The 17,980-nt window shown below is 37.8% G+C and overlaps 2 protein-coding genes across 3 annotated transcripts in view; one reads left to right on the forward strand and one right to left on the reverse strand.

Annotated features, from left to right (window-relative positions):
• Positions 1-7,848, forward strand: part of ERO1B (endoplasmic reticulum oxidoreductase 1 beta) — a 59,513-nt gene extending 51,665 nt beyond the window's left edge. The window contains exons 14-16 of the mRNA XM_025448439.3: positions 775-861; positions 1,796-1,929; positions 5,363-7,848. Coding sequence (XP_025304224.1) covers positions 775-861; positions 1,796-1,929; positions 5,363-5,423 — 282 coding nt within the window. The 3' untranslated portion in view covers positions 5,424-7,848. The remainder of the gene's footprint in view (positions 1-774; positions 862-1,795; positions 1,930-5,362) is intronic.
• A 1,109-nt stretch (positions 7,849-8,957) lies between these two features.
• Positions 8,958-17,980, reverse strand: part of GPR137B (G protein-coupled receptor 137B) — a 45,417-nt gene continuing 36,394 nt past the window's right edge. The window contains exons 6-7 of one of the 2 annotated variants that reach the window (XM_025448431.3): positions 17,180-17,304; positions 8,958-15,524 (exon numbers count right to left, since the gene is read on the reverse strand). In XM_025448431.3, the coding sequence (XP_025304216.1) occupies positions 15,413-15,524; positions 17,180-17,304 (237 nt within the window). In that variant the 3' untranslated portion in view covers positions 8,958-15,412. Of the gene's footprint in view, positions 15,525-17,179; positions 17,305-17,980 lie in introns of those variants that run through there. The other variant, XR_003137184.3, reaches the window with a different exon arrangement.

A 17,980-nucleotide genomic window follows, 5' to 3' on the forward strand; every position in this document is an offset into this window, starting at 1 on the left:
CTAGCTTCATGCAATAAAATGTTTACCTCGGTACAATAAAATGAAATTTATTTTTTCTGTTTGCCACATGAAAAAGATGAGGAAACTCTCTTAATGACTGTTAGCCTCAGAGACTGGCCTTAGAGTCCTAGGAACCATGGCCAGATAGATGCTCACTGGCAGAATAACCCTCCTATGCAGGGAGCAGTACAAGGTTGCAGTCAGCCAACATCCCCCAAAAAGCTGCCTGGCAAATGTGCGGGACTGTGAGACAATACCCCTCAGACAGCCGTGTCATCATTGGTGCTGATGGAGCACCTGTTACAGTGTGTGGGTACTAAGGAAAAAGATGGAAATTGATCATTGGTCTGAGACCACCTTTTTGATTTGGACTCAACACAAGCAATACATGAAAAATAAACCAAACATAATATAGTTATATTTACTGCTGGCTGTATGCAGATATCAAATGGAGGGAGCAGTTAAGTTCCTTAAAAGTAAAAACCATGTATCACTTACTTTTGTTCCTCCCATAGTGCTTGTGTTGGTGCTTTGCATAGAGTAGCACCTAATAAAAAGTTGGTTGAATTACTGTGTGGAAGGAATTTTATAAATTTCCATGGTTGTTTTAGGTGCCATGTTATGCCATACAAATCCAACTGTTTTTCTTCTTTATTGTTGAAAAATACAACTCATTCATTAATAAGCTTCAGAACCTTTATTTCTTATAATTCATACAAATGCAGTTTAATTTTTAAACCTTTAATGAGAGCAAAAATATTTTCTGCATGTTAGGAGGAATTCCGCTTACATTTCAAGAATATCTCCCGTATAATGGACTGTGTTGGATGTGACAAATGCAGATTATGGGGGAAATTGCAGGTTTGTGTTTTGTCTTCTGTTTTAAAACGGTTACTAACCTTAAATTTTCCTACTGGGAAGTTGCAAGTTTTTATTACAGTGCCCCCATTGTTCATTGAAATAGAGGATCTGAAGTGTGGTTTCTCTGCTTTATTGATGAAAAAGATGAATATAAGAATGTTTTTCCCATTCTATGTTAATGACTTTGGTTTTATGGTATCTGTTTCTGTTGGTACAGTCAGATTCATTTCTGAGGTTGGTAGTTATAAATAGTATGTTAGTATTTTGTAGACCCATATAAAAATAAAATATGATATAAAAAGGCTTAATTGTCAAACTTCAGCCACTGAATTTGTTTCAGTGATCAAAAGAAGGCCACCTAGTCACAAAAAAGAAAAGCTTGCCAAGCAGGCCCATTTCTCTCTCTATATATTCAGTATAAAAAGGATTGTTTGATATTTTATCATATTTTTTTCAAAGATGAGAGTAAGTCAGAAAATCAGAAGACAATTTTTTAAAGGAAACTACATTTCAGGTGTTTTTCTCTAGTTCTAATGATAAATTTTTAAGTGTAGTTATCAATAATTTTTTTTCATTAATAATTTCTAAGTTTTGAATTGCTAGGGTCTGTAAAGAATGCTTTTGAGGCCATGTATTGAACATTGTAATCCTCATGTGATATTTTCCTACTGGGTTAGGAAAAGGCATTTTAGTAATTTATGTCCAAAAGGTGTTAAATAAACTATTCGGATTCATTAGCAGTTAAGATAAATTTGTCATATGCATAATGTATGAGGAAGTATAAACAATATTTTGCAGTTTAACATTTTGGCAAAAAGTTCAGTTTGTATGAATTTCTTAACTCTCATCACAGCAACTGTGTATTCCTTTTAACCATTATAGTGATTGTTATTACAGGAATTTTAATTGTTATGTGTATCACTATTTTCTTTAGACTCAGGGTTTAGGAACTGCCCTGAAGATACTATTCTCTGAAAAAGAAATCCAGAAGCTTCCAGAGAACAGCCCATCTAAAGGCTTCCAACTCACTCGACAGGAAATAGTTGCTCTTTTAAATGCTTTTGGAAGGTAAGAACAGTTTTCACAGTGAAGACTTGTTGGGTTTTGCTGGTTTCAGCAAACTTCAAAGATCATCTTCTCTGCTAAAGTGGTTTGTTTTGCTTTCTTTGGTTGACAAAGAGAAAATATTATATACTGTCATATATCTATATCCTCACAAGCCTGTGTCTCAGCAGGTCACAGGAAAAATTAATAGTGTCAGATTGCCAGTGTTTCTTTTTGCCTTCTCAGTTTTTGTGGGGAAAGTATTCTAATATTGTCTTCAGCTGGCTTTGCTTGGCCAAGTACAATCGCAGGAGTGAGGAAGGAAAGGAAGGCTTGGTTGAGATGGTGATGAAAGAAAAAGAGTATAAACCTTTCACTGCTTTTCTTTTTTTAAAGATTTTATTTATTTGAGGGAGACAGAACATGCGTGTGTAGGAGCAAGGGGAGGGATAGATGGGGAGGGTGAGAGAGCATCTGAAGCAGACTTTCCACTGAGCATGGAGCCCAACATAGGACTCGATCCCATGACCTGAGATCATGACCTGAGCCAAAAATAAGAGTTGGAAGCTTAACTCACTGAGCCACCCAGGCACCCTTGCTTTTATTTCTTAAGGTGAAGAGGCATTTTCCTTGCATTCATTCTTACCCCATTCTTCCCTGCATAAACCTATAGTTTGCATTTGGCTTATGCCACAGATTGTTTCAAACATAATTTGAATTTTCCTACAGAGATGCATGTGGTACCAACTAACTGAGGAATACAGAACAGAAGGGAAAGAATTCTAGAAAATAAGGGAAAATAAAACTGTGCTGCCCTAGAAAATCCAAAGTCAAGTCAAGGAAGAACTGTTTTAAAAAGAAGGGAGCCAAGTGATATAGAGATTAGGAGACAAAGAGGATCTATGGAGGAGAAGCGGGTGAGGGGGACAGGATAAATGGGTAATGGACATTAAGGAGGGCACGAGATGTAATGAGGACTGCGTATATAAGACTGATGAATCACTGATCTCTGCCTCTGAAACCAATAATACATTTTATGTTAATTAATTGAATTAAAATAAGATTAAAAAACAACAAAATAAATCCTTTGTGCCAGAGAGATGCCCTCTACCATGAGGATCACAAAGTCAGTCTTAAGGTTTGACATCCTCAGAAAAAAAAAAAAAGGGGGGAGCCAAGAGATGTAGAGATTACTTCTAATTTTTCTTAACATTTTTAAGTTAAAAAGGGTCAGTTAAATTAAAAATAAGTTGTTCCTTCCCCATCTTAGGAGATTTCACCTGTCGTTCTCATGTATTTACAGATGACTATGGAGGTTGGGATTTCAAGTGGAATTTATTTAAATGAGGAATTTAGTTCACCCACTTATGAGGCCTACAAATAAGATACAGGAGAAACTGAATTAAATTTATTTAAATGAAAAATATTTTAATTTACACATTTTAAATCCAAATAAAATTAAATTGAGGGAAGAAAACACATGTTAACTCCTCAAAATTTCTCTGAGTCTCAAAGAGAATTTCTGTAAATGCAACCCTGCCAGCTTCAGTTTTCTGTCTAGAGCCTGGTATTTCCTTTTACTGTTCTTTAAAGAGAACTGGATTCAGGGCCAGCGGTCCCAGGGCTCTAGAATCTCAGGCCTGCTGTATACCACCCACAGGAGCTCCGGCAGCTCAGTCTGCTCTCCCAGCTGGCTTCCTTTCTCTGTGAAATGAGGGCAGTAAAAGCCCTTCTCTCAGAATTCACATGAAGATGACATGAGATTACACATGACTGTACTTGTTAGACTACAACATGCTCCCTGAAATCCCTGGAAGCTGGTGCTGATGGTTTACAAACCATTGGATATTTAGCGCTCTTATGTTTCAGGACTTTAAAAATTGTCTGTTTCTGACAAAACTAGGTGTGGGAAACTGTTCTCCTCCTAAGGGTAGTGACACCTGGGGTGGGATGCTTACACATGTAAGGATACAGCCTAATTTAATTTCCCCTCCCCCCAGGGAAAAACAAACACCAGTTTATCCATGTGCTTATTAAAGCTCTTAAAATAATCATCTTTCCCTGTTTCCCCAATTATAAAAATAATTCATGGTCATCATAAAGAATTTGGAAAAAAACATGAAAGTATAATTTAAAAAAATTAATTTAAAAATCACTACTATCCCCACTACCCAGGACTATTTCAACATTTGATATATTTTTAATATGTATTTTTCCTCTACCTATAAGTAAAATATTTCCGTGTATGCGTGTGTTTATGTATGTATGTGTTAACAAAATTGAACAGAGTTGTGTATTTTTCCTGTTCTGTTTTACCTGGTACTGTATTACAATCATTTCCCAAAATTATTAAATTTTTTTCATAAGGATTATTTTGTTTTTGGAGAAACAAAATTATATTAGTTTTAGGTGCACAACATGAAATCAAATCACAATATGATTTGATATTTCTATATATATTGCAGAACTGTCTCCACAGTAAGACTAGTTAACATCATCATCACCACACAGTTATAGAATTTTTTTTCTTGTGATAAGCTTTAAGGTTTATTTTCTTAGCAGCTTCCAGATACATAAGCATTATTTTATTTTTTATTTTTTAAATTCCAGCATAAGTAACAGAGTGTAATTTTAGATTCAGCTGTATAACATGGTGATTCAACACTTAACATATAACACCTGGGGCTCTTCAGGACAAGTCCTTCATTGGGACCTGTTTCTTACTTCCCCCACCTCCCCTCTGGGAACCAGCAGAGCGCTTTCTGTAGTTAAGAGTCTGTTTCTTGGGGCACTTGGCGGGATGAGCACTGGGGGTTATGCTATATGTTGGCAAATTGAATAAAAAAAAAAGTCTGTCTTTTAAATATGTGCCAATATTCTGTTACAAGGACATACCACAATTTACTTAGCCACTCTCCTTTTCATCTTAGTTGACCTTCATTTTTTTAATTTATGTGGATTCTGTACATTTACTTTTTCCTTAGAGAATGTTAGTTTTTCTTTTTTTTTTCTTTTTTTTTACAGTTTTTCTTAATTGTTAGTGGAATCTTTTCATCGTATCTTCTACCTGATTATTGGTCCATTTAAATAGTAAATTACTCTGGCTGCATTAACACATAAAATTATGTGTTGCACCTTGGCAAGTTTGTGCGTTAGTTTTTCTGAAAGAATTAGTAGTTTTATCTGAGAGCCTCTTGAATACAGTTTTATCTCAGGACACCTGGCCTGCGCATCACTCTGTCATGTGATGCTAGTGGGTAGAGACATAAATGAGCATGTGTGTCAAGCCTCAATAAGTACAGCATACTCATTTAAAAATAAAAGTTTAATTGTTCAGTGTTGCTTATATTCTTTTATTGTGGATTTTGCTTTCAAATTATGGCTCATAGAGCAGTGTCAGTAATTTGAAATATGTGCACATATTAACTGTACTAATATGTTCTTTTTTCTTCCATAGGCTGTCTACAAGTATAAGAGAGTTACAAAATTTTAAAGTCTTATTACAACACAGTAGGTAATAAAGGCTTTTATATGTCTAATTAGAGACATAATCTGACTGTGTGAAGCCTGTTAGTCTTGGACATTCAGCAGAAGGAGACTAATCTTCAAAGACTTGAAGAAAGAATTCTGAACTCTTAAAGAGAAAATTCAAATGTTCACTTGAATATTTATGATTCTCAATAGATTGTCAATTAGAAATATTTATAAATGAAGTATATATACTTTTAAAACATGTAAGTTATACTAATTCTGTGTTTAATTTCATGTTTCCATCTGTTGAATATTCTGCTATTGTTTGTTTAGAATTGGTTTTTCTTAATCTGTTAGTCTTTATTTCCAGTTGTCAGACTTAAATGACCATCCTAATAAACACTGTTAGTGGTCTGTTATGGAAAGGGAGAGCTAGAGAACAAATGTTGCTTCAGGCTAGGATCAGTAACAAAAAGTTATCAGTGATTTTTCAAACATGTTCTTAGCCTTGCCTGATTCTGTATCAGTGTGAGAATGGCCCTTTCAGTGTCTAGTTACAGAAGTGACTGAAGGATTCCCAGGCCTTCACTTTGATTTCATTGGTTTTTATTTAAGATTTTTAGTTGCTGTTGTTGTTGCTGTTTTGTTTTGGTCTAAAGGCCCTGCTTCTGGAAAGGTGAATACTGTCGCCTCCACTGGCTGCCCAGCCAGATAGCCCGTGTGTGTTGTGGGCTGGCTCCAGAGGATCCTTTACTTAGAACCTCTACTGTGTATCTGTTTCTTTTGACTTTGCATTTCTTTGTCCTGGCTCCAATTTTAGGAAATTTTTGTTTACTTTGAGAAAACAAAAAAACTTCATAATTTCACCTTGGTAGTTTCACCTTGATAAAATTTGAATGGGACTATATGGATTTGTAATGCCACTTTAACACATTATATACACAAAATTTACTCTTTTAAACTGAATGTTTTTTAAAGGATTTTATTTTAGACTACAATCTATGCAATCCTCTCTCCACCTAAATTTCTCTGGCAAGTTATTTAAACAGGTAGAGGAGTTGGAGGCCCATGAAGCTTCCCCTCTGGCCCCACCATTCTTTTCATTTCGGTTCATTGTCTATAAATGGTACCTTGTGTGACTTATACCAACAGAGGACCTTCACATCCTAAGTTCATGTTCTAAAGCTGAGATTTAAACTCCTCCAATATTTAAAATATTCTTTTAAAAGCTGTTAGAGGGCGAGTGTGATTAATGTGGAAGGAGGCATATAGGAGTAACACGGGTACAAAACCTAGAGTTTCTCCTTAGACTCTTCAGTCTTTTACAAAGTAAGTGCTCTTAAACCCACATCTTACCTGCCAGAGTTTAAAATGTGTTCATCGATGATTTAGGGCATATTTTAAATCGTATTTAGTTGGCTCACCCCTCTTTTAAAAATATTTGGTCATCCCTTGGAGGAATATGGTTGAAGGGAGGAAAGCCTCACTATTCTTTTACCCAATTTCTCAGCTTTGTAACTTTGTAGGGTTTTCGTTGTTGATGGTGACTTTTTTTTTTTTTTTTTTTTTTTGGTGAAGTCGAATAAAACACACTGGCTTGATTGGAACCTCCTCTGCTTTGTCTTTTCATGTTTAGGGATAGAAGTATTGTGTGGTAGGAGAGGGGGCTTTGAGGTAAACTGGTTTAAAAAGTGAGTATCTTAAGTAATCTTGTTGGTAAATTAATAAGAACTATTCTTCATGTTCATTCAAAGTTTAACAAAATGTGAGTTTTGCGCTTTGTCTATTATTACTATAAGTTGTTCCCTCAGTTAAAAGCTATTATTTAAATTCTGTTTATTGAAGAAAATCCTTGGTCGTTTCCATTGATTGCTTTTTTCCTTGACTGTGATTTATTTCAAGCTTAGGAAAAATTGTACGTTACAGTGAGTTCTAGGAAGCTAAAAGGTTGGTATAAAAAGTTCTTTTCAAGGTTTTAACGAATTTTTGTACCACCAAGAAAATAAACAAACGAAGTATTCTTAAGCTGAAATGTATTTGATTAACTTGATTTCATCACAGATTGGATTGTGGGGGGCAGCCTACATTTTTGTGTCTGTGTGTATTTCTTCAGTGATTGTATAGGTGTAGGAATCTTTGTTGTGGGAGCTGGGTGATGCTGTATGACCTTTGTGATATAACCTGTTTTTCCAAGTCCTAGACCCTCTGTCGCACAGGGATGCTAGAGGACTGCCTGCCTTGTGAAGACGCTTGGGTGTAATTCCTCTCATGTTTTGTCTTTATCTCATTACCTAATTTAAAAGTCCAGCACTTGATAATATAACTGACAGAAATGATTGTACCAGCTGACGAAGTAATGAAAATGAAGAAAAGGAAAAGAATTCCTTCCTTCAATGGCATGAGTTTATTTTTTCCTTAAGTGGCATCTATGTAAGTTAGAAATACTATATATTAAAATTGGTAAAATTTGAATGTTTCTCCTGTGTCGATTCTTAGATTATAAAGAGGACCAGACAGAATAGTGAGTTTTCCCAGTTGTGAACTTTAAGTCAGACATGGTGATGTGGTGACATCATGAGTTTACTCAACACCCGCGGTGTCTGTCACCTGGGGGACCCTGCCATATTCTCCAGCTTTACCTGGGAGCCACTGTGACTAAGGGACAGCATTGACTTCAGCTGGAAGTTCGGGGACAGTTTACAGTAAACATCTCAGCAGTTTGCAGACTGTGGTGCCTGCAGAAACCACAGCCATTCACCGAAGCACGCAGACTGCTTACGTGGTATGATGGACGGTATCGGGTAAGACACACAGACGCACACACAGGCGGACGTGTATTCTAGTCTAATTTGATTTTGAACACCAATTCCAAATAATTTGTTGTGCCCGTCAGACTGTAGCGAATGTGAATTAAACTAAATGTCTCTGCCATCTTTCTTTCTTGTGCCCCTCCCCCCACCTTTGAACTATTTCCCTTTATGAGCTGAGGAGTTGACTTATAATTTGCAGAGAATGCAAGAAATACATAAGGAGCGTGAGCTTGTTTCTTACAATGGCAAGCATCAGCAACCACCGTATTAAGGGTTTTCCATGTATTCCTTACTCTTCACAGCAGCACTCATAGGTAGATACAATTGCCAACTCTTTTTATAAATGAGAAAACTGAAGATAAAACTGGCTAAGTCGTCCATAGTCAACAGATTCTAGATTGTGGGACAAGAGCTTAAAGCCAGAAAGTCTGGGCAGCCCCGGTGGCTTAGCGGATTAGCGCCTGCCTTCAGCCCGGGGTGTGATCCTGGGGTCCCGGGATCCAGTCCCACGTTGGGCTCCCTGCATGGAGCCTGCTTCAACTAAAAACTGGGGACTTTGGGACGCCTGGGTGGCTCAATGGTTAAGCGTCTGCCTTCAGCTCGGTGTGATCCCAGAGTCCTGGGATTGAGTCCCACATTGGGCTCCCTGCATGGATCCTGCTTCTCCCTCTGCCTAGGTCTCTGCCTCTCTCTCTCTCTCTCTGTCTCTCATAAATAAGTAAAATAAAATAAAAACTGGGGACTTTTAGCATCTTCTGACGTACTGAGTCATAAGGCTTTTAAAATCTTTATTTTTCAAATGCTAATACATTCACATGGTTCAAAAAACCAAAAAAACATGGAAGACTACACAGTGGAATGTCTTCTTCTGGTCCTCAGCCCAACTGCCCATACTGTACGTCCCACCCCTCACCCCCATAACCTCTGGTTTGGGGTTTCTTCTGTTTCCATCCATACATATTTTAGGCATATACAAACAAATACAAATGTAAAGTCTTAACTGTTCCTCTCATTTTTTTTCCCCAAAGAGTGGCATCTTATACATACCATGTACTTTTATTCACTTTCTTTTTGTTGGTACTCTTCCCACATCCCTAGATAGCTTACTCGTTAAAGTTTTTTTTTTTTTTCAATAACTGCTTGGTATCCCATTATATATTCATACAATTGTTTAACCAATCCCCTACTAATGGGCATTTGGATGGTTTCCAAACCTTGTGTATATCCTGTCATTTCACACATACATAAATATGTTCTTGTAGAATAAATTCCCCTAAATGGAATTTTGGAGTTACAGACCGTGTATATTTATAATTTTGAAAAATAGAGTATTTCCCTCCATCAAGGCAGTTACCCAGTTCACATATCCATCTGCAACTTAAGACACTGCATGCTCACCCACAACCTTACCTGCGTGGATGTGGGTATGATGTTTGCCATTCTGATAGGTACAAAATTACAGATTAATGTGTTTTAGTTTCTATTTTTCATACTTCAACTGAGGTTGACTCCTTTTAACATGTTTAAGATCCACTTGTGTTCCTCACATTCATACCTGTTGCCCACTTTTCTACTGCATTGTTGACCTTGTTTATAGGAGTACCTGGTTACATATTACTCCTTTTTGGTGGGCTCTAAATTTCTTTTTAAGATGGTGTCTGTCTTTTGACTTGGCTTATGGTGGTTTTTGCCTTGTGATTTTTTTTTTTTTAATTTCTGTTTCTCAGTGGTTTCTGGGCTTGAGTCATAGTTTAAACACCTTCTTTACACAGCAGTTATTCACCTATTGTTTCTTTTGGAGGTTTTTTAGATCTAAGTTTTGATCCCTTTGGAGTGTGTCCCAGTGTAGGATGTAAGTTACAGATCCAGCCTCATTTCTTCCTAGGTGATCATCCAGTTATTCCAATACCATTGACTGAACAGTTGTATCATGTCCTCCCTAGTCTGAGATGCTTCATTTATTATATCTCGCATCGCACACAGAATTAGCTCCATATCTGGGTTCTCTTTCTGTTTCATTGGTCTGTTTACTCAGCCACCAGGACCACAGCTATTTTAATTACTCAGGGTCTGTGTTTAAATATCTGGTGTGTTGGCTCCCTCTTCTCCCCAACTGCCACCCTTTTAAAAAAGTTTTATTTAGCTGTGCTTATTTATTTCATATGAGCTTTAGAAAAAAAAATTCACTAACATATAGATTATGCTGGAACTCTGCTCAATTCAGTGTTTTCTCAAGAGTTGCGCACTTTTAACCACTTTCATGCGTCCCTATTCTTTTAATTTTATACTTTAGCTGATAAAGATCTACTTTTTACTGTTCATTATTTCAGTATTCTATCTGCCAGTGCCCAAACAGGTGAGGGCAAAGAGTGGGCATGTAGTGCCTGCATAGACGGAGACAGAATTTCATGTCAGTGAGAACCCAATCTGTCTCAAATCATTCCTGGAGGTTGTCTTTATGTAAAATCCTTATTTCCTTTTTAAAATTACATTATGAATTAATTCCCTTACCCAAAAGTTAGATATGTGAGAAAACAGGGATAGGCCCTTATACTGGTCAAATCCATATGCCGTGGATAAAAATGCAAGTGAGAGAAGTTACCTTTGAAAAAGAAAGACCATCTACCACAAGAACAGGATTTGACCATTTACTGTTGTTTGTGCTGGGAACATAGCAGTGAACAAAACACAGCTGTTCCTGCCATCATGTAACTTATGAATTCTGTAACCTAACTAGGCTATATCTGGTTTATACTGAGAATTCACCCAGAGAAAGAATACGTTCATTGAAGAGGAATAGCTAACATAGAAACCTGTCTGGTGGAGAGGATGCCCTCAATGTGAATGAATCTTAGTGTCTGCTTGACAGTGCCATCAAGTTGTCACAAAATAAAATCATCCAGCTAATACCAGAGTCAGAGTCTGTGTCTGAGTCAGGCAGCAGTCTGATACATTATCTCACTTTCCATATAGATTTCCTTAACAATATACATCCAAATAGGTGTTCTCCCCTCAGATAGGTTTTTAAGTCTGCAAACCTAAGCTCTGGGCTAGTGAATTCAGTAAGGGGACAGCCAAGGATTCTCAGCAACACAAACTGAATGGCCCTGGTAAGCCCTTTTATATCTCCATGCCTTCAAGGAGCTCCAGGACTTGGGACTGCAAAGGGACTGGAGGGAAACAGGTTCAGAGAAAGTGGGGGATTTAGGGCTCGTACAGGCTAGAGAGAATGAGGTCATAAATCCAGCTAGAGGGAGGAGGCATCTGATCTCCTGTTCTGTCCACACTGAAGTTCAGAGGCAGAAAATAGGTTCTGGAGATAGAGTCTACTATCTGAGCAGTAGGGCAACCACACCGCAAAAGGGAAGTCCCTTTTGGAGGCTACAATGGAATTAATCTTGGCAAGGTATAACCAGTTTCTGGGAAAACAGAATCGGTTTCAGTTCCAGGTCAGGGAATAGATGAAAGAAATCCATCTTTAGAGGAACCAGGCAGAAACCATTAGTAGCTGCTGAGTCCCTGGATTTGGATCTGAGGACTCTAACCCCCTACCTGCTGACCTGGGCAGAAAGAACTCCACACTGACAGAACCCACCTTCGATTCCCAGGCCCAGATTGCTGCATGACAGGTACAGGGAATTTGCACAGATAGCTAGGTTGGAGGCACAGGGACATCTTTCACATGCTTCCAGGTATTTGGGCCCATTGGTGCAAGAGGTTTTCCACATATCCCTACTAAGGGCCTTGAGTAGGGTTAATGGAACGGTTTACAGACTGGACACTCAGACCAGCAAACACCCAGTCGTTCATTGTCTAGCATGTAACAGGCATGCAGTAGACAGTGAATTCCATTCCCTCCATTCCTTTTTAAGTGTTTCCTCACTTTGACCACTTTATAGTTTTTGATGAGAATTCTACTTTTTAGCCTGATCCTTTCCAGCAGCTCCTCTGGACCATGAGAAGTCTTAAATGGTTATGCACAGTTAGAATTTTTTTTTTTAAATAAAATTCTCCCCTGGGGCCAAAAATGGGAAAGATGTCTTTTTTTTTTTTTTTTTGGAAAGATGTCTTTGATCAGACCTACACTTGTCTAGATTTTATTATCTAGCATTCTGAAGTGAAAACAAGATTATTTTTTTAAACAAAGTTTCTTTAGTTGGAAATCTTTTTAAAAACTTCAAATATTTAGGCCCATTTAATTCTAAGTGTACCTTTGTTAAAGAAATAAAAAGATAATTTTAGAAAAATTAAAATAGACTAGTAACATCTATGTAAATATATAAACCTTTTTCTCTTAAGTACTTTTCATGCTCTGGGATTTACTAATGCCTATTCCTTTCCTCCTGATAGGAATTAAGTGTTCAAGGCCAACAAAGAGCAGTTCTATTGGATTTTGGTAAAAGAGGATATTTGGGGATACACCAGCAAGTGTGCTTGATCTACATAGCTAGACATGGTAACCAGCAGAGTTTTAACAACATGCCTGGTACATCCGAGAAAAAATCGGCATAACTCAATGTAACTGATGTGCATATTGTAAGAGTCAAAAAACTACTTACAGTCCACAGCTCCATGTGTGACATACTCTTGATGTTGTAATATTGGCTCAACCAAGTGAGTTAATTGGAGAAAGAAAAAAAAGAGCCAGTGAAAAAATATCTACACAAACCAGTTGGCATTTTTAGACAATAACCTGCAGATTTCCAGTAGGTGCACAGAAACAGCCATGTGCAGCCTTTAGTGTTGAATTAGACTTCATACAAAATTTTTAGTGACATTGCCTTTTGCCCCTACATTTTTAACTTTCAAATGACCAGGGTTTTAATTTCATCATGTTGCCTTAAAACAGAAGGGCATCTCTGTATTTGACAATGGGTAATCCCATCCCCATTCTTTGCCTTCTCTGAGTCTTTACTATTCCACCTGAGGAGGAGCTTTGGTAGTGACCTCGTTCACAACACAATATAATTAGGAACCTAAAGAAATCTTAATTTCTCTTTGCGTACCTATCATATCTATAATATTTCACAGGGTATACATGGTCATTTACTATGAGATAAAGATAGTTTGCTACAATCCTATTTATATTATGGATGTGTTTATAATATTTGTGCTTTAGCACTACTTTTTTTAAAAAGGGAAGGGAAAAATAGGCTCTTATAACATTTTTATTCTTTCCAATAAAAAAATAGTTCAAATAGTAGCAGCTTTATTATAAAAATAGATTATGGCTTTTATCACTTAATGCTGGATATTTCCATTTTCCTACCAGTAATAACAGAATAATAATGTGTTGATACAGCAGGAGTATAATACTTGGATGATTTTAGTGATTTTTTTAAATTACTGTATTTTTTAAAATATACCTGCCCTTGGATATCCTAATTAAAGTACTTTCTGAAAGCACGATTTAAAGTTTTAAGCATATGCTGGGACTCCCTTTAAATTCTCCTAAGTATTAGTAACAAAGTATGACAAGTAGGATGTTCCTAAAGCTATTTAGAATAATAACAACTTATAATATTTTAAGGCAACCCAAATAATCAGTGCAAATTTTGCTTCAGTCTAGAATTTTCCCTGACAGTAACTATTTTCAATAATATGTGACTGCAATTCTTCCAAATGCTGAAAGGCAAGAACACTATTATGTGGGATTATGCAGGATAAAGGCGTTCTATACAAATGAGAATCCCAATCACAAGGCATTTAAACCTTGAGATGGCAATTTTAATTACCATCAAGAGAAGTAGACTTGATCTCTGTGAAATCAACGCCCAGAGATAAATCCTTTCGGAAGACCAAAATAGGAAATAAGAGACATTTGAAATGGCTTTCCCCATGAAGGCAGAACTTATTAACCCTACTTTTTCTTCATCTGCTCCTCCTCATCCTGTCTCGAGAGATGACATTTCCTAGGCAGAGTGGATACTGTCTCTCTGGTGACAGTAAATCCTCTAGAGCCTTCCCTCTGCTTTAAGGAAAATAAGAGCATTTAACCTCCCCAAGGGAGCCTTGCACCACAGTTTCCTATTGCAGGCAGTTTTACCTGTATACATCTTGGAGGTTTTAGAATCATACCCGCGGCTGGAGAACTAGTATTTCATTTCAGCAGAAGACGACTTACAAGCCATTGTCTGTAACATGCCCTCTTACACGACTGAGCTCCAGGAATCCTGCTATAGTACACTGAGATGCTACTCTCATTTTTTAGCCACTGCTTCTAATAGCCTGCTTTTCAGAGCAATTTAAAAATACAGGACATTATTTTAAATAGGGTGGGAAATTACAGGAAAACTATTTGGATGCCATACAGTCTTCTGGATCAAGGGCATTTATTATTTATCCCCTTTGACAACCTCTCCTTTGTTCCTTGAATGTACTGAATGTCAGTGATTGGGAAAGGTGCAGTCTTGCAAAAATACTGAGGTAACGGATATGGGAGTTCACTGGGCTGAAAACTGCAGAGTTTCTGAAGATAGTAGAGGTGGTTTAGTGGTGTCAATTTTATCCATGTTTTTAACGTATCCACTTATCACTGAAGTGTATACGTTAGTGCCCTGCTGAAAGAAGTACCACTGTTTTGGCAAAATTCTGGAGATTCTTTGAGGGAACAACTGTCTGGACCTAACTCGAAGGAAGGAATCAATGACCTTGTATGTAGTCTGTTGATACTCTGCTTTTAACAGAGTTGTAGCTTTTAACACTGGAGTTGTAACTGACTTTCTAGACGTCAACTATGTTTAGAGTCTACCAGGCATGAAACTCAGTATCTGTACGATCTGAAGAGGTAAGGATCTGGAGAATACTTTAGCCCAAAAGCCTTAAACAACCATCAGACCGTGTACTGTATGCTTTTAAAGTGAATTATGCATAAAAGTCTGTGCAAACTACAAACATATTGCAATAACATTCTCAAAAAAATGCTAGTATATATTCTAGTGTTAAGTTATATAAAATATATCTTTATAAAAGTACAGAATTTTTTTAAAGTTTAAATTATACCCACTGAAATAGGCAGCCAGGCTCACTTTTTTAGTACTAAAATAAGGTTTTATCAATCTGAATTATTGCTTAGTCCTATGGAGCCATTAGAAACCTGTAACAAATAAACATCAAGTCCTATTTCTTAAGGAAAAGTGCCTTAAAAATTCAGCTTAAAAATTCATTAAGTTAGTCTCTTTGAAGCTCTTCACTTGAGGAATCTTCCATAAAACTGTTTCCCGATGCTACCCGTGGCTTGGTTTGTCAGGATCCAAAGCTGAGTCTGGTGGGAGAGTTCCCACTTGTGCCAGGAAGCTGTTCGTTTGCTGTCCCCAATCATAGTAGTCTGGGGCAAAGCTTAAAAAGAAGAAAGAAAAGATGTTTTGGTGACTTAAAAACATTATACTTCAAGATGTTTTGGTGACTTAAAAACATTATACTTCCTGTTGATGACATGTCTATTCCAGATGGACAGAAGAACTGGGATTCTGTAGGAACCATAGACAAACTCAATCTTTAAAGTAGCTTCCTGAATCCCATGCAGTGGCTACAAGTTCACCCACAAAATTCTACTGAACTTGGGGCACCGGGGCGGCTCAGTCCATTAAGCATCTGATTTTTTATTTTGGCTTAGGTCATGATCTCAGGGTTGTGAGATCAAGCCGTGCATTGGGCTCTGTGCTGGGTGTGGAGCCTGCTTGAGATTTTCTCTCTCCCTCTCTCTCTGCCCCTCCTCCCCCACTCCGCTTGCTCGCTCCAAAAACAAAACCCAAGTAAACTCCATAGAGCCCAGAAGCACTAGAACCATAAACCAATCACTATGTGTAACAAAATATTTTGCCAACACATTGTACCTGATACCTCTGCACAAATAACTTCTGTGCACCAACTTTATCATCTGTAGAATACCAGCAATAATCAGTAACTGCCTTGTTGGGCTTCTGTGAGTTTGTACCTATAATGTACTTAGAACAGTATCTTAATGTACAGTAAGCACTCAGCAGGGTCCATCTGATTATTCTCTTCCTCTCTAGTAGAAAAGGGGTGGTCTTCCACATGGAGTGAGGACTCCCAGCTCTATGTTGCCTTTGGCCACTGAGGGGCTATGGCTGCTCCTGCAGGCTATGGAGGGACATGCTTGCTGAAAGGGCAGCTCAGTGGGGTAACTAGATAAAAGCAGTTTTAGGGATGAGGGAGGGCTAGAACAACTTTTGACCTAAGTCCCACTGGATCGCTTCCAGATTTCTAGCTTTTCACATCTGCTGGCTTGTTCCATGGACTGCTGCATTTTCTTCTCCCCAAGCACCATCTCTTGTTCTATCTGGTTCTCTGCTCTCTAGTCCACTGAGAAAGCAATATATCGTCCCAGCTTCTCCTTGGTCCTCCTGTCCCTACAACAAGGGCTCTCTTCGGAGCTCTTTTAAAGTTTTCCAAGGACATTTTCATAATAAAAAAGTAGAAAAGCCAGCCTATCTTCTCTTTTATCACTCAATCCTGGGGGTGGAGGATAGTTTATACTAAAATGTTAATGATCTCCTTTCAAGGTACAAAAGATTGCAAAAAATAAGCTTCCAAGAAACACAACTTGAAGCCTCCCTTTCACAAGGTCTCACACCTGAGTGAGACCACAAGCCCAGGGCAGAGAGACTCAGGAAGCACTAGGACAGTCCTTTTGCTTCTCTCACCCCTGCTGTCCTTGAAGCCCCAGACTCACAGGCAGAAAGAGAGGATGCGCCATGGAGGGTGGCTAAAGCATTACAGGCTGAAAAAGGGGAAGGGAACCCCAGTGGCTACCACCCCTGTTGTCTGCCACAGAGGTAAGGATGCTTAATTCTGGTCTCTGCTCTGGTTGCGGAGTCTCATACTCGGGGGTTTCTCTGTTTCCGATTTGCCTCACACTCCCTCTGACTCCAGGGTTGTCATGTAGGCATCTTCTCTTCGATTGAATTGATTTCACTGGTGTAATCCTCAGCCTACTAACCATGCCTCTCTACAATGAACTAGGGTCTTACCTTCCCTGAAGTCCCTGAGGGGCAATGTTCCAGGCAAGGTCATCGTCACTATCATATCTTCGTGGGTTGTCAAAGAAATAAGATCTGGGGCTGAATCCATGGCTGGGGACAATTCCAGGGTTGGTCTAGAAAGACAATTGTTCAGTATACTTTGAGATACACTGTGCTTTCCTCTAGACAAAGATAAACATGATGCTGTATTCATCTGAATTGAGGATGTATCTGTTCAGCTACAATGTTCATTTTAGTTGCTTTTATTTTTAAGAAGTGTTAACTTTTTCTTTCCTCAGTGTGGACAAAATCTTTCAGAGTTCTGCTTGCAGCAGTGAATGATCATTGTTTTAATCCCTTACTGAAACACTAGGCAATGCCCAAATGAACCAAATTATATAGTCCCAAATTAGATAAACTATATAATAATGTGGATATTTACAAATTAAAATAATGAAATGATCATGATAATGATGAAATAATTTTGAGAGGATCTGTATCGTTTCCATATCCTGCTTCTATAATCATTTTGTCCTGTTTCTGTCCCCAAGCTGAGTTCACCTTTCAAAACATTTCAAATAACTGGTTTCAAGGAGGCAGAAGATCAGAACTTTATTATATGGCAAACCAAAGCTGGCATAAAATCCAGAATTTATTTGACATCTTGTACATATCATTAGTTGTCTATTTTAAAGTTAAACAAGAGTATGAAACAAGGTTGCTTGCTATATGGTGGGCATGTATATGTAAATTCCTCCTTTTCTAAGACTAAACTAGCCAAATATAGGAAACAAAACCTAGACGAGGTGA

This window comes from Canis lupus, chromosome 4 (assembly GCF_003254725.2).
Source record: "Canis lupus dingo isolate Sandy chromosome 4, ASM325472v2, whole genome shotgun sequence".
NCBI lineage: Eukaryota > Metazoa > Chordata > Mammalia > Carnivora > Canidae > Canis > Canis lupus.